Source organism: Microtus ochrogaster, unplaced genomic scaffold (assembly GCF_000317375.1).
Source record: "Microtus ochrogaster isolate Prairie Vole_2 unplaced genomic scaffold, MicOch1.0 UNK18, whole genome shotgun sequence".
NCBI classification, from domain to species: Eukaryota; Metazoa; Chordata; class Mammalia; order Rodentia; family Cricetidae; genus Microtus; species Microtus ochrogaster.
The window spans coordinates 5,797,113-5,811,429 of record NW_004949116.1 but is presented as its reverse complement, the minus strand read 5'-3'; the positions used below and the strand labels follow the sequence as shown (position 1 = coordinate 5,811,429).

The window sequence follows — 14,317 nt, the reverse complement described above, 5'->3', positions numbered from 1 at the left end:
CATGGAAGGTAAGGCATAGCCAGGAAGTGGACCATGGAAGGTAAGGCATAGCCAGGAAGTGGACCATGGAAGGTAAGGCATAGCCAGGAAGTGGAGGTGAGAGTCATGCCCACCCCTCCAAGTTATAGTCCTGGAACCAGTTTCGGTTAGTGGGCTTTGGGCTGGGAGAGACTGGCTCTCATGAAGACATCCTGGGTACCTGGGCAGGCTAACTTGGGTGGGACAGGTGTCTGCAGAGACGGGAAGAATGAGGCTGCTGGGCTGGCTAGATGCTTCAGGTGACCACGGCAGACAGGAACACTTAGAGGCAAGATAAAGGCTGCAGTTTGTCCCTTTGCCTCCGGCGATGCGGTGTCAAGGGAGGTCACTGCAGCGCAGGCCAATCTCTGCCGGGGCTGGTGTGTGAGGGAGGGATGGGTGACAGGCAATGGGAGGAGGGGGCTGCGGAGTGAGTCCTGCAGTCAGTGGAGGATGAATGGTGGTCTCAGGTCACAGGAGACTCTGAGGCATTTAGAAGAGTCGGGCTGAGGGACGATGAGGATGTGGGCTGCTGGCTGAACCATGGGGCAGCGTGGGCATGAGCTTGGCCGGGTTCCATGGAAGGCTCTGCCTTAGGTAAGGGTGAGGCATAGAGCTGCAGAATAGGGTCCTAACAACAGAGGGAGTCACAGGAGCAACTCTTACCCTTGAAGGTCTCTTGGTTTTCCAGACCTGACCTGCACCCCTCCTTGCAACCTTTGCCTGCCTGGCCAGAGCCTCTATACAATAGGCCTGTACTGTCTTCCCTTCCAGACATACCAGGTTGGACACCCTGGACGTCCTGGTCCTCCTGCTCCCAAAGCTGTCTTGTCCCTGGGAGTGACCCTGGTTGGCGGCAGCGTTCTCGGCTGTGCCCCAGCTCCAAGGATACATTCTGCCCAGGAGAGATCACCCAGGAGGAGCCTTGCATCTCCCCTGTGTGCCCAAGTATGGCTGGTGAACCGGAGTGGGGAAAAAAAAGCAAAAGAGAATGACTCCTTGACTTGGTTTGACTCTCAGAAAGGAGGGAAAAAGCAAACTTGGTGGATATCCTTAAGCTACCTCCACTCAAAGTCTCCCTGGGGGGAAAAACAATCCAGCACTCGATTGACATTATTTGGGACCATCCTAAATACCTCCCTTTCCCTGCCCATGTCTTTCCACCCGTGACTGTGGCCTCTGTTCTTCCTGACAGTGCCAAGTGCCTGGGGTTTATGGGCCCCCTGGTCCACCTGCTCAGCCTCCTGTAATGGTGGCGTCCAGACTCGTGGGCGCAGATGCTCGAGCTTGACTCCTGGGAATCCTGTGTGCCCAGGACCCCACACTCAGACCAGAGACTGCAATACACATCCCTGTACAGGTGCTAGACCCCTCCACTCTCTCAGGTGGCCTCGTCCACCCCAGGTTGTGACCTCTCCAGCCTTCTCTTCTCACTTAGCTGACCTTTGGCTTCAGAATAGGCCACACTCAGAGCTAGGGAACCTTCAGGATTTCCAGCATCTCTCCAAGTCCCCTCCTCCTCCCACTTGCTGGGAACCAGATACTGGGCCAGGTGCTTCACTTGCCCCTGACAAGCGCATGTGACCTTGGAGGCAGAGCTCACTCACAGGCAAAATCAGGGGGAGCAGCGTCAGCCCAGAGGAGTCTATTTCCTTAGCTTCTTGGTCCATTGGGCATTCTTCCTGACCAGACACTGGTGTCCTATTCTCAAGAGCTTTTGTATCCAGTGGAGCCAAGCCAAGGAGCAAGAGGAGGAAGTGGGAAAGGACTGGAGGGGAGGGGCTTCCTCATCTCTGCTTGTCAATCACTGCATCCAGGCTTTCCTCCTTGTCAGCATCCCTACTCTCCTGCCCTGACTCAGACCCCCTCTGTCTTCCCATCTAGCCCAGTGCCCAGGAAACATGGTGTTCCGCTCAGCAGAACAGTGCCACAAGGAGAGGGGTCCATGCCCTCAGCTGTGCCTGGCACAGGACCCTGGAGTAGAGTGCACTGGCTCCTGTGCCCCTAGCTGCAACTGCCCCCCTGGCCTCTTCCTGCACAATGCTAGCTGCCTGCCCCGCAGCCAGTGTCCCTGCCAGCTGCACGGGCAGCTCTATGCACCAGGAGCAATAGCTCGCCTGGGCTGCAACAACTGGTAGGTTACTAGTGGAGGATGGGGCGGGGTCAAAGGGGGAGGGGCTATGCTCCAGAGCTGGGCAGGGATGGACTGACACACATATTCACTCACCGGTGTGTGTGTGTGTGCGTGCGTGCGTGCGTGTGTGTGCGTGTGCGTGCGTGTGTGAGTGTGCGCGTGCATGCGTGTGTGTGCATGCGTGCGTGTGTGAGTGTGCGCATGTGTGTGTGTGTATGTGCGCGTTGAGAGAGTGTTAGGCAGAGGATAGGGGCTGAATCTGCTGACAAATGCCTCAGGCAGTGACTGAGCTACAACACAGGTTTCTACAAGAAATATTCGCCCCACTGACTGTGGGAAGACGGTTTCAGATAGTCTTCTGCTATGCAGAATGGAACTATAGGCTGGAGAGAGGCTTCTTTTTAAAAATATTTTTTCATTCCTTGACAAATTCACACATGCGTATGTTGTATTTTGACCCTGTTCACCCTTACTTCTCCCTCTAACTCCTTGTAGGTCCAGCCCAACCTCTTCCAACTTAATGTTGTCTAGATATTCATGGGTATGGGACCATCCTTTGGAGGATGGTTTATCCACCAGGGGCTGTGCCCTTAAAGAAGATGTACTTTCCTTCTTCCAGTTCCCTTCAATTATCATAGCTCCTCTACTAGAGGGCTCATGAGCCACTCTGGAAGTGGGTTTCTCCTTCCTGAATGTAATTGTCTGCACAGAATCCCTTGGATTCTGCTCTTTGAAGTATCCAGTTCTCAAAGCCGACACCAGGTTTTGCCAGCAGAGGGCGCTCTAACACATCCACCCCCACCCCCTTTCCCTTTCCTCAGATTTCTTCATTTCCTCTTCCTTTTTATCTCCTGGTGCCTCCTCCAGTTCCCTTCTTTAGTGTTCCTCCCCCTTTCTCTCCATTCTTCTGCTGGATTATTTTCTGGAATCTCCAGTGTTTGTATTGGAGAAAAATGGAAGGGCACAAAATATACCCACTTCTTCTAGAATTCTAGCTCTTTCTATATCGCCCCTACCTAGCCCTGTCCCTTAAAGTCATTTACAGATATTGTTTAATAAGTGCACGTGAGATAAAAAGGATAAAGAGGTAGCCCTTGATGAAACTGTGTGACAAAGAGACAGCCCCTACCCAGGGGATCATGAGCCCAATGAAGGTGGAGTTGGGAGGGAGGTCTGGGACTAAGAGTCTGAGTCACATCCTACACGTCATGTTGTGTATTTGGTGGCTTGGCTCCCTGTCCTTTGATGCGAGTATCTAGTGCTTCAAGGGCAAGGGCTGGGTGGACCGTGCTGGTGCTCACTGAGCCCTCTCTTGGCAGCACCTGCCTCTCTGGTGAAATGGTGTGCACCTCAGAGCTCTGTCCAGGTACGCCCCCCATGCGGTGGTCAGTGCTCAGAGACTATGGGAGACCGTGGACCCTTCCGAGATAGCCTCCTGGGAGTGCTGGTGGTGTCCCAAGAAAGTCAGGGTCCGGATCAACTCGATCTGGTTTCTTACATCTGACTCCACCCCTGCCCCCGGCAGTTGCCTGTGGCTGGAGCCCCTGGACTCCGTGGACTCTCTGCAGCCAAAGCTGTAATGTGGGCGTTCGACGGCGCTTCAGAGCAGGCACCGCGCCTCCAGCTGCCTTTGGGGGTGCGGAGTGCCAAGGTCCCAACATAGATGCTGAATTCTGCAGTTTGAGGCCGTGCCGAGGTAAGAGTGGGGGCCTAGGACCAGAGGCCCGGTTAAAGAACCTTCCAGAGAGAAGCCAAGATACCCCTCAGGACCCCACGAGAGATATAAAGAACTTCCCTAAGGGATTCCACTAGGAGATAGTTCCCGGAGCCCTCTCTAGTCCATTCCCCAAGAGAGACCCGAGAGGCCAGCCCACTTCCTCTCTGAAGGCACCATGTCTCCTAAGGTGGGGATGATTCTGTGGATGAAGAGAGGTGGAACGAGAAGAAAGGGGTGTCTGGATAACCGGGCTGGAGAAAGAGGTGTGCTGGGTGTGGAGAGTGAGCTCTTCAGCGATCCGGATGCCACCCATAGGTCCTGGTGCTGAGTGGAGTTCCTGGACTCCGTGCTCGGTGCCCTGTGGTGGTGGCTACAGGAACCGCACTCAAGGCAGTGGCCCACACAGCCCCGTTGAGTTCTCTACCTGCAGCCCGCAGCCCTGTACAGGTGAGGGATGTCTTGGAGACACTCTAGTTCTCTTTTCCACCAAGCATAACACTGTAACACCCCCACAGCCTTGTCCCTTAAAACAGTATAGCCTCCATGACAATCGCAGCAATAGCCAGAGAGGCTGCTTCTCTCTCCCATGCTGCGGGAAGGCTGAGTGGGTACCCAGAGCTGCTGCTTCTCTCTCCCATGCTGCGGGAAGCTGAATGGCTACCCAGAGCTGCTGCTTCTCTCTCCCATGATGCTGGGGGAAGCTGAATGGGTACCCAGAACTGATGCTTTTCTCTCCTATGCTGGGGGAAGCTGAATGGGTACCCAGAACTGATGCTTCTCTCTCCCATGATGCTGGGGGAAGCTGAATGGGTACCCAGAACTGATGCTTCTCTCTCCCATGCTGGGGGAAGCTGATGGGCAGGCACTGGACTGCCCTTTTGTCACGTGTGTCTACAGGACCAGTTCCAGGTGTGTGCCCCAAGGGCCAGCAATGGCTAGGCTGTGCCCAGGGCCCAGCTTCCTGTGCCCACCTCAGCTCCCCTAGAGAGATCAATCAGACTTGCCAGCCCGGCTGCTACTGCCTTCCTGGAATGCTCCTGCTAGTAAGTATCCCCACTGCCTGGCCAGAACTGGGACTGCCTCATGGCTTGAGACCTTGGTTTGGCAGGAAAGAGATAGCCAAGGGTCTGGACAAGGGCAAAGCCAAAGGCTTGGGGCTAGAGTTAAAGATGCCTTAGATAGCTGTTCCCTTGCTTATTAAAGTAGCGATTTTACTCCTTTTTTTACTCAAATACGTGTCCTCTTATCTGTCCATCACCAGCTATGTGCCGAGCACTTGCCCTGTGCTTGGCCTTAGGCTGGGTAACCAGGTAAGTGCATGGATAAGTAAGACATACTCAGGCTTCCTACTGGTTCTGGCTAGAGGCAGAGCTGTGTTCCTTGATGAAAATGGTTGCATGGTGAGGGATGAGGGCTGGGTAATGCTATGCTCCTGAATAAATTACATGGCTCGTGTGAAAAAAATATATATCACATAGTTGGTTTCATTTAATGATTCAGTCTCACGCCTTGCAATGGAAGCGAGTCTTTTTCTTCCTGAAGGAGAATGTCCATGTTCCCATGGAACCCTCAGCTAAGGATCTGATCTTGCCCAGTGAGAGAGGGACCTGGGTTAAGCCCAGTGGAAGGTTTCTGGGTGGCCCTTGGGATGAGCTTGAAACTGAGTGCTGGCTTTGACTGGAGCAGGCTGGAGCCAGGATGACAAAGGGCTTTCTTTTCTCTGTGTAACAGTCCTAGCTGTCCTGGAGCCAGGCTGGCCTTGAACTCACAGAGATCCACCTGTCTCTGCCTCCCTAGTGCTGGGATTAAAGGCGTGCACCACCACCGCCCGGCTTACAAAGGGTTTTCTATTGCAGAATAATGTGTGTGTGCCTGCTCAGGACTGCCCCTGTACCCACAGGGGGCGCCTTCATCCCCCAGGCAGTGCAGTGGTTCATCCCTGTGAGAACTGGTAAGCCCCTCCCACCCCCAGTTCTGCAGTGGCCCTGTGGTCCCTGAGGACCCAATTAATTGTACAGCTGATTTTTCCTCAGCAGCAGGAGATATTGGCTCCAGTTAACCAGAGCCTATTCCCCCATGCCCTGCCCTGCCACAACCGATCAGCCCTGCCATCTAATCCTGCCTGCACCCTCCAGGCACCCATCCCTGTCTGTTTTCTCTCAGGTCCTGGGAACATACTCAGTGGGAGATGTAGAGACTGTGAATTAGACCTCTAATAATGAAAAAAAAATCACCTGTCTTCTTTCTCCTAACTAATGTTAATTTTTATGACTGTTGTAACAAAATATATCATACCTGTACTAATGCATGCACGTAGACACAGACACACACACATCATACACATACACACAAACATACATATGTTCTGGAGGTAAGGGCCTTGAATAACAGCCATCAGTGGCCACACATGTCCTAGATCAAGGTGTTGGAAACCTGGTGCTTCTGAGGCACCAAGGAAGCATTTGTTGCCTCTCCGTTTTGGCACCAATCTGGCATTTTCTAGCTTGCAGATGGCTGTCTTCTCCCCTTTTGCACCATCTTCCCTGTGTATGTCAGCCTCCGAATACCCCTTTCTAACAAGAAGACAAGTCACATTAGACTGGCCTCGCTCCCTACAACAACCTTATTAACTTGGTTACCTCTATCTCCAAATAAGGTCACATCTGCAGGTCCTGGGGGTCAGAGTTTGAGCAAAGGCTCTGTGCGTACCATGTAGCCCCGGAAAGCACGAAAGCCTCTGTTTTCCCCTCCAGTTCCTGTATCTCTGGGCTCATCACCAACTGCAGCTCCTGGCCTTGTGAGGAAGGTGAGAAAGGCTTCTTGCTCCTCAGATGCCCTCAGGTCCCCTCCTGGAAGCTGTGGGCCTGCTCTGGGGTAGGAGACAGGTCGCAGGAGAGCTGAGGTAGGTGTTATGGTGCCTCTTCACCCTGGATCACTCTCTTTTCACATTCTCTCTCTCTTCCCCATACACCCCAAGGCCAGCCTGCATGGTCACCCTGGACCCCATGGAGTATGTGTTCAGCCTCCTGCAGTCCTGCCCGACGCCACCGGCACCGCTTCTGTATCAGACCCCCTAGTATGGCACCCTTCACCCTGGCTCTCCTGCCCACAGTGTCCCCCACAGCCCTCTGCCCAGGCTCTGAGTCTGAGGAAGAGCCATGTGTCCTGCCAGGATGTGACCGTAAGTGGCCCTTTAGGCAGATGTTTGCTCTGAAGCCCTGGGTAGGGCCATCTCTGGAGTACCTCATCCTTGTACCCTCTGGCTCCAGCACCCCAAACCCTTTCGCACTGTTCCTTCTTCTGCTGTTCCCTCAGAAGCAGGCAACTGGAGTCCTTGGGGACCCTGGTCTGGCTGTAGTCGGAGCTGTGGAGGAGGCCTGCGAAGCCGGACCCGAGCCTGTGACCAGCCACCACCCCAGGGCCTAGGGGATTTCTGTGAAGGACCTCAGGCCCAGGGGGAGGCCTGCCAGGCTCATCCCTGCCCAGGTAGCTGCTGAGGATCGGTGGGCCAAGGAGCAAAGAGTAAAGAGCTGGGAAGCAAAATTGGGAGTTAGGTCAAGGTCTCCAACCTACCTCAGCCCATTCTGTCCCCCAGTGACCAACTGCAGCACCATTGAAGGGGCAGAGTACAGCCCCTGTGGCCCTCCCTGTCCCCGCTCCTGTGATGACCTTGTGGTGAGTTTGAGCCCCTGTGTTACCCCTACCTGACCTTTAGCTCTGACCAGAGGATCGGATCATCTTATGGGAAGCCTGGGTATGGCTTTGGGCCCATGGCCTCTTGCCTGGTGCTGGGCAGAAAACCTGGTGTGCACGGGCGAGGCCCTGGATTTTAGGTTACAGCAATGCAGGCTTGCCCCCTCTGTTGATGAGAGAGCCAGCTGTATCCAGCAGCCCTTGGCATCGGTACAGCCAATGTTTCTAAAATAAAATGCTATTGCAAACACAGCATAAACATGTGGGAGGGGTGGTCGTCCCACTGTAGCGTCTTAAGTGCCATAAATATTTTGGTGCACAGAGCTTGTGTGCGTGCGTGTGCGTGTGTGCGTGCGTGTGTGTGTGTGTGTGTGTGTGTGTGTTTTCTAAGCACCTACGCAGACACTGTAGACACAGATGGAGGCAAACACAGACAAGGTCTCTGCATCCGTGATCCCACATTCTAAGGGGAAAAGGATAGACATGAATTAAAAATGGGCATGGTGGGAACTCTGAAGATGAGGATGGAGCTTTGAGGTCTGAGTACAGAGAGTCAAATATAGACAGGAGGCCAGGGATGGCTCCAGGCAGGTGAGGGAGGAGAAAGAAGTGCCAGAATATGTTCAGTCACTGCAGGTCACCATGGACAAGGCCTGTCCCCAGCTCTTTCCCTTCCAGCCAGCTTTTTGAGGCAGCAGCTCCCTGAGTGTTAGGGAGGTCTGGGCATGCCTCGGCTGCCAGACCATCAGTGCAAGCCCTACACTGAGTCTGCAGTTCCTAAGAACTGGGCTTCACATTTGCAGAACGCTGGCTTCCAGACATATTCCTTAGGAGCTGAGGGTTTAATCTGTAGGCCTGCTCCCTACCCTTCCCTTCTCAGTGGCAGGAACTCAGTGGCATGCTGGTTCTCTTCCTGCCTTCATCAGCTCTTTAAAGAGAAACTAATTGTAAGGTCACACTTTTCTCAACCTCTGGGTACCCTTCATTCTCACGGGGCTTCCTCGTCATTGCAGGGATGAAATATCGGACAAAGGTAACTTGAGAAAGGAGGGGGGAAGTCCAGCACTTTGGGGGAGGCATAGAGTCAAGAGCCCAATGCAGTTGGTCACATGGTCTCCACAGTCAGGAAGAAGAGTAATGAGGCTGCTCCTGTGTTACTCAGCCCAAGACCCCAACCCATGGAAAGCTACCACTCACGTTTAGGTTGTATCTCTTTGTTTCCATGGTGATTCTAAATCTCATCAAGTTAGCAATCAAGATTGACTACCACACCCACCCACTACCTTTCCACCTTGGTCCCCGTTCTTCCTAACTCCTCACCTCAGGCTGTTACCCCTGCTTGCTCTGTGTCCCTTCCCCCAGCACTGTGTGTGGCACTGCCAGCCGGGCTGTTACTGTCCTCTGAGCAAGGTACTCAGTGCGGACGGGACCATCTGCGTGCATCCCAGTCACTGCAGCTGCCTGGACTTGCTGACAGGGAAGCGCCACCATCCGGGCACTAGGCTGGCAAGGCCTGACGGCTGTAACCACTGGTAAGAAGCCATGCTGTATTGCTGGGATGGGAGACCGCATGCAGACAAGAGTGACTCCCCTGATGTCTGTGCATCTAAGCTCTGGGGGCCCAGACAGTGCCCTAGAGATCCCCTGTCCTGGAGAAGATGTAGAGCAGACCCACGATGCCTGTCTAACAGGAGGGAAAACTGAGGCAACCAGCTCCATGTGCCTACTGAGGGCTGAGCATTTGTTCCTGGGAGCAGAGAAACTGGGCTGGACAAGCCACAGATAGGGTGCCTGTTCCTGCTTCCTGCCCTCACTTACTTGCAGGTTGCCTACAGGCATTCCTCAGTACAGTGCACCAGCTGTGCTATCCCAGAAGGCCAGCTGATGGGACAGGCAGGCTTCTAAAGTGTATGAGAGTAGGAAGGAGGACATAGACTACGCCATGAAAGAGTAAGGATGAGAGGAAGGAAGAGGTAGGCAGATGAGTATGTGGGAGACCTAGGCCATTCTGAACTGCCGTCTTTTCCCCTGGCTCTGCTCTTGCCCAGCACCTGCATGGAGGGGAGGCTTAACTGCACAGACCTGCCCTGCCAAGGTATGTGCTGGCCTACTGGGTGGGGAGGGGTTAGGAGTAGGGGTGTAAGGAGAGTGGTCTCAGGATTGCAACAGCTACATCCAATGCCTATCCTACCCTTCACAGTGCCTGGAGGCTGGTGCCCATGGTCGGAGTGGACAGCTTGCTCCCAGCCCTGCAGGGGCCAAACAAGGACCCGCTCTAGGGCCTGCATCTGCCCTGCTCCCCAGCATGGGGGTGCTCCATGCCCTGAGGAGGCAGGGAAGACAGGAATGCAGCATCAAAGGGAGGCCTGCCCTAATCCTACTGCATGCCCAGGTGTGATGTGCCCATGAGGCCTGTGCCCCTGTCCCAGAAACCCGAAATATATGTTCTGACCCTGATGACCTAAGGCCTCCTGGGTTTCCCAAGACAGACGATTCTGTCTCCTTGGTGCAGTGGATGGAGCTTGGAGCCCTTGGGGGCCATGGTCTCCCTGTGACACATGCCTGGGGCTGTCGCTTCGAAGCCGGGTGTGCAGCCATCCTCCCACCTCTGACGGAGGCAGGCCTTGTCCTGGAGGGCACCAGCAGAGTCGCCCTTGTCGAGACAGCTCCACCCTGTGCACAGGTGAAGGCTTTGGGGGTGAGGCCAGGGAGAGTCCTTTGTAGGTCTAGAAAAACACTGGCTCTGACGACCATGTGTTTCTGCATAGAACTGTTCAAAGGGCAGCCTCAAGCTACTCCTGTTGTTCTGGGTGAGGTGTCAGGTCGCAGCTGATGTGGGCATGACAAGAGGCTCTTACCCCTTGAGGAAGCTCCTTAACACTAACTCTCTTACTTTCTTCCTAGACTGTGGAGGGGGCCAGGAGCTCTTACCCTGTGGGCAGCCCTGTCCTCACTCCTGCCAGGACCTGTCCCCTGGCAGTACATGCCTGCCAGGCTCAGCAGGCTGCCAGTCTGGCTGCGGGTGTCCCCCGGGTCAACTCTCCCAGGATGGACTGTGTGTGCTCCCCGCTGACTGTCACTGCCACTTTCAGCCTAGGGCCATGGGTCAGTAGCATCTTCCTTGTGCTCCCCCGGCCACCGTCTTCCCCCAGCAGCCAACTGAGCTGCATCTCTACCCGTGGGACCCAGGCCCAGGCTACAGGTTGGGAACTGGAAGGCCTGTATTTCCCACATCCTGGGCTAGTGCAGGTTAGAGAGCTTCCAGCACCTTCCTCTAGGACATGGGTGCTGTTAGTGAGGTGCTAAATGCAGTATAGGATGTGTGGGGAGGTGAAGGCTGCTGTGCTGTCTAGAGGCTCCACCCTTACTCCTGTGGCCTTCAGGGATCCCCGAGAACCAGAGCCGGTCAGTAGGGTCCACGCTCAGTTCCTGGGAGAGCCTGGAACCTGGAGAGGTGCTAACTGGGCCCTGTGACAATTGGTAAGCAGATTTGGGGTGAGCTGTGGAAGGGGGCAATGGTACCCTTGGGGACATGATGAGGCCCTGTCACTGACATCCCTTTCCTCGTCCCCAGCACCTGTGTGGCAGGCATCCTGCGGTGCCATAAGGTGCCCAGCTGCCCTGGTCCTGGGATGTGGAGTTCCTGGGGACCCTGGGAGAAATGCAGTGTCTCCTGTGGGGGAGGGGAGCAGCTTCGCTCTAGGCACTGCGCCCAACCCCCATGCCCTGGGCTGGCTCGACAGAGCCGGACTTGTCACAACCAGGTCTGCAGAGGTGAGCCCAGCCAGCTGCTACCCAATAATCCCTTAACCTTGAGTCCCATCAGGTCCCTTGACCCTGACTCTGAGTGCCCGTAGATTCCTCTTTCTGTCCCCCAACATATTCTTCCCTCAGTCAGATTATGGGGGAGCCTTTGGGAAAAGAACACTGCCGAGGGATTGAACACTATGACTGTCAGGTCATAGAAGAGGTGGGCACAGAAGTAGGCAGTGGAGACAGTGGATCAGACAGGGCACTGATTCCAGTATTGTCTCAGAGACAGGCTGTCCAGTGGGCCGACTATACCGTGAATGCCAGCCCAGCAATGGGTGCCCCTTCTCTTGTGCTCACATCATGGGCCAGGTGGCCTGCTTCTCTGAGAACTGTGAGGAGGGGTGCCACTGTCCTGAGGGCACCTTTCTCCATCGCTTGGAATGCGTCCAGGTGAGAACTCAGCTGGGCAAGAGCCTGAGGCAGCTTCCTAGGGTGTCCTTAGTTCCCTAGGGGCTACCTGCTTCCTAGGGACAGCACCTGGGCTTGTATCCATTACCAGCTGATCTCCCAGCTCAAAGACACCTACAAGACTTTTGAGGCCACCATGATCTCACGGTGCTCTGTGCCCCTCTGGTTGTGGCATTCAGTCTTCCTGGCAATAAGGGGCAGTTTCCTGTTGGGTCCCCATAGCTGCCCATGGCACATGGCCCTGCAGCCCTATTCTCTATCTCAGGGGCTGTAGATATTCATTGCCCCTCTCTTCCCTGCCTTGCCCCAGTGGGGAAAGGACCCCCACATCTTCCCCCTGTGACCAGCTGTGGGGACAGATGGCAGGCAGGTTCCCTCAGGTGCTCAGGATTTCATTCCTAACCCTGGTGGCCTCTGTCAGAACCTGAGATGTTTCCTAGACCCATTTTCTCAACTAAGAAACGATGACAGCCTGAGGGAGGAAAGGTTACTCTAGGCCAGGAGGACATTGAACAGCAGTGCTGGACTCACACGGGAACATCCAGACCCCTCTGACTCCTGGCAGGGCTCTCTCTGTCTCACCAAGTCCTGTCTTCTTGGAGTCTCTACCAATGTCCATATAGCTGGTCTGTACAGAAATATGGCTGACTCTCAGCCCAGGTTCATAGCCAACAGGCTCTCAATTCTATGAGTACCAGAAAAATGGGTCCTGCCTCCTGTTGCCATTCCCTCTCTTCCCCCAAATCTCATCAGAGGTTCTATAGAGGTTCCCAGTAGGAAGCCTCCTGGGAGATTTCACTGTCTCCTTCTCTACGCCCACGCAGGAATGCCCCTGTGTGCTGACAGCCTTGCTACTGCAGGATCTGGGGATGGCCAGTACTGCCCCTGGGACCTACCCAGCCCTCCTGGGAGGTGAGGGCCAGCCCCTTGCACCTGGAGATGAGCTGTACCCAGGCCAGATGCTTCAAACAGTCTGTGGAAATTGGTAAGGGACTCTCCAGGGTGGGGACTGGGTTGAAACAGGGGAGAGGAGCTAAAGGAAGGATTCTAGGGGGAGGATAGGGACCCTAGGATCTGTCCTCTTCCTTTGCCTGGCTGTGCCTCCTGGCCACTTTGCCCCCCACTTTCCCCCTTTGCTTGTGCTTTCTCCAGCTCCTGTGTCCATGGGAAGCTGTCTTGCTCAATGGAAGAATGTTCCAGGGTCAATGACAGCCTTGGTCCCTGGAGCCCGTGGAGCCCGTGCTCTCGTCCCTGTGGTGGGCTGGGGACCCGCACCCGAACCCGCCAGTGTGTGCCTCCCACACTTGTTCCTGGAGGACTGAGTTGCCATGGGCCCCTTCAGGACCTAGAGTACTGCTTCAGTCCGGAATGCCCTGGTAAGGGAAATAGAAGGAAGCTAAGCAGATACCTGCCCGGCCAAGTATGGCCTGCCTGCCTTTGTCCTCTTCTGTCCCTGTTTATCCCTGCTGGTGTCTCTGGATTTTCCAATAGCTTTAGACTTTTGTTTGGGTCTCCAGCCAGCTCTTGTAGAGAGCTTACAAGACGCTCTACACTGTGTGTGCGCGCGGTGCTGGTAGGGTCCGTCTCAGGCACAGAAACTCTTCTAAACAGGGTTTCCTTTTCCACAGGGACTGCAGGGGCAACGGTGGAACCAGTGACAGGCCTTGCAGGTAGCCCGAGTCTCCCAGCACCCCTCCAGTATGGCCTTTCTTTGGGAAGAACGAGCCCTGGACCTCTTTGCTCCCCACCCTCACTTCCTGAAGGGGCCGGAGCCCTGGGTGACTAATTGGAAAGTACACCCACTCTTTCTTCTCCCCTACTTCCCACAGGCGGTTGGGGCCCATGGTCGCCATGGTCTCCCTGTTCCCGTAGCTGCACAGACCCTGTTCAGCCTACTTTGCGCAGCCGTACACGCCTCTGCTTGGGCAACTGTACCGTGGGGGACTCCTTACAGGAACGTCCCTGCAACCTACCCTCATGCACAGGTATGATTCTGATGAATCACAGCCTTCAATTGACTCCTTCAAACCCAGACCTGGACTACAATATCCAGTTTCCCTAGAGCAATCTAATGATCTAATCTCAGATCAACATCTGACACTAGGTCTTCAGTTCACTTCACCAGCCCCAGAGACTGCTCTGAGCTCTGCCAAGTCTAGCAGGCCCCTCGGTCCTCATGTATGTGTGTGTGGGCAAAATACTCTCTGTGGGGTTGTTCCCTGATCCCTCAGCAGCCCCACAAGCCAGGGATTTCTGTCCCCTATGGAAACAAGACACATAGACTCAGTTGCAAAAACCACATACTCCATCAGTATCGGATTAGGAACAGGAGCCCTGAAGTGTGGGTGAGGTTGCCTAGGCGCAGGTGAGGAAGTCTGAACTTGAACTGGGGCAGGAAGGAGAGCCTGGATCAGGAAGAAGAGAGCCTGGGGCAGGAAGGAGAGCCTGGGGAAGGAAGGAGAGAGCCTGGGGAAGGAAGGAGAGAGCCTGGGGCAGGAAGGAGAGAGCCTGGGGCAGGAAGGAGAGAGCCTGGG

At 54.9% G+C, this 14,317-nt stretch overlaps 1 protein-coding gene across 1 annotated transcript in view; it reads left to right on the top strand.

Annotated features, from left to right (window-relative positions):
• Positions 1 to 14,317, top strand: part of Sspo (SCO-spondin) — a 53,901-nt gene that overhangs the window by 27,465 nt on the left and 12,119 nt on the right. Inside the window, exons 55-78 of the mRNA XM_026789410.1 lie at positions 793 to 966; positions 1,214 to 1,378; positions 1,903 to 2,152; positions 3,472 to 3,518; positions 3,678 to 3,848; positions 4,185 to 4,316; positions 4,767 to 4,912; positions 5,726 to 5,820; positions 6,623 to 6,675; positions 6,847 to 7,050; positions 7,185 to 7,355; positions 7,465 to 7,544; positions 8,925 to 9,094; positions 9,611 to 9,657; positions 9,763 to 9,954; positions 10,075 to 10,245; positions 10,467 to 10,667; positions 10,946 to 11,042; positions 11,137 to 11,336; positions 11,599 to 11,765; positions 12,608 to 12,768; positions 12,936 to 13,159; positions 13,412 to 13,453; positions 13,613 to 13,768. Of these exons, the coding sequence (XP_026645211.1) occupies positions 793 to 966; positions 1,214 to 1,378; positions 1,903 to 2,152; positions 3,472 to 3,518; positions 3,678 to 3,848; positions 4,185 to 4,316; positions 4,767 to 4,912; positions 5,726 to 5,820; positions 6,623 to 6,675; positions 6,847 to 7,050; positions 7,185 to 7,355; positions 7,465 to 7,544; positions 8,925 to 9,094; positions 9,611 to 9,657; positions 9,763 to 9,954; positions 10,075 to 10,245; positions 10,467 to 10,667; positions 10,946 to 11,042; positions 11,137 to 11,336; positions 11,599 to 11,765; positions 12,608 to 12,768; positions 12,936 to 13,159; positions 13,412 to 13,453; positions 13,613 to 13,768 (3,516 nt within the window). The remainder of the gene's footprint in view (positions 1 to 792; positions 967 to 1,213; positions 1,379 to 1,902; positions 2,153 to 3,471; positions 3,519 to 3,677; positions 3,849 to 4,184; positions 4,317 to 4,766; positions 4,913 to 5,725; positions 5,821 to 6,622; positions 6,676 to 6,846; positions 7,051 to 7,184; positions 7,356 to 7,464; positions 7,545 to 8,924; positions 9,095 to 9,610; positions 9,658 to 9,762; positions 9,955 to 10,074; positions 10,246 to 10,466; positions 10,668 to 10,945; positions 11,043 to 11,136; positions 11,337 to 11,598; positions 11,766 to 12,607; positions 12,769 to 12,935; positions 13,160 to 13,411; positions 13,454 to 13,612; positions 13,769 to 14,317) is intronic.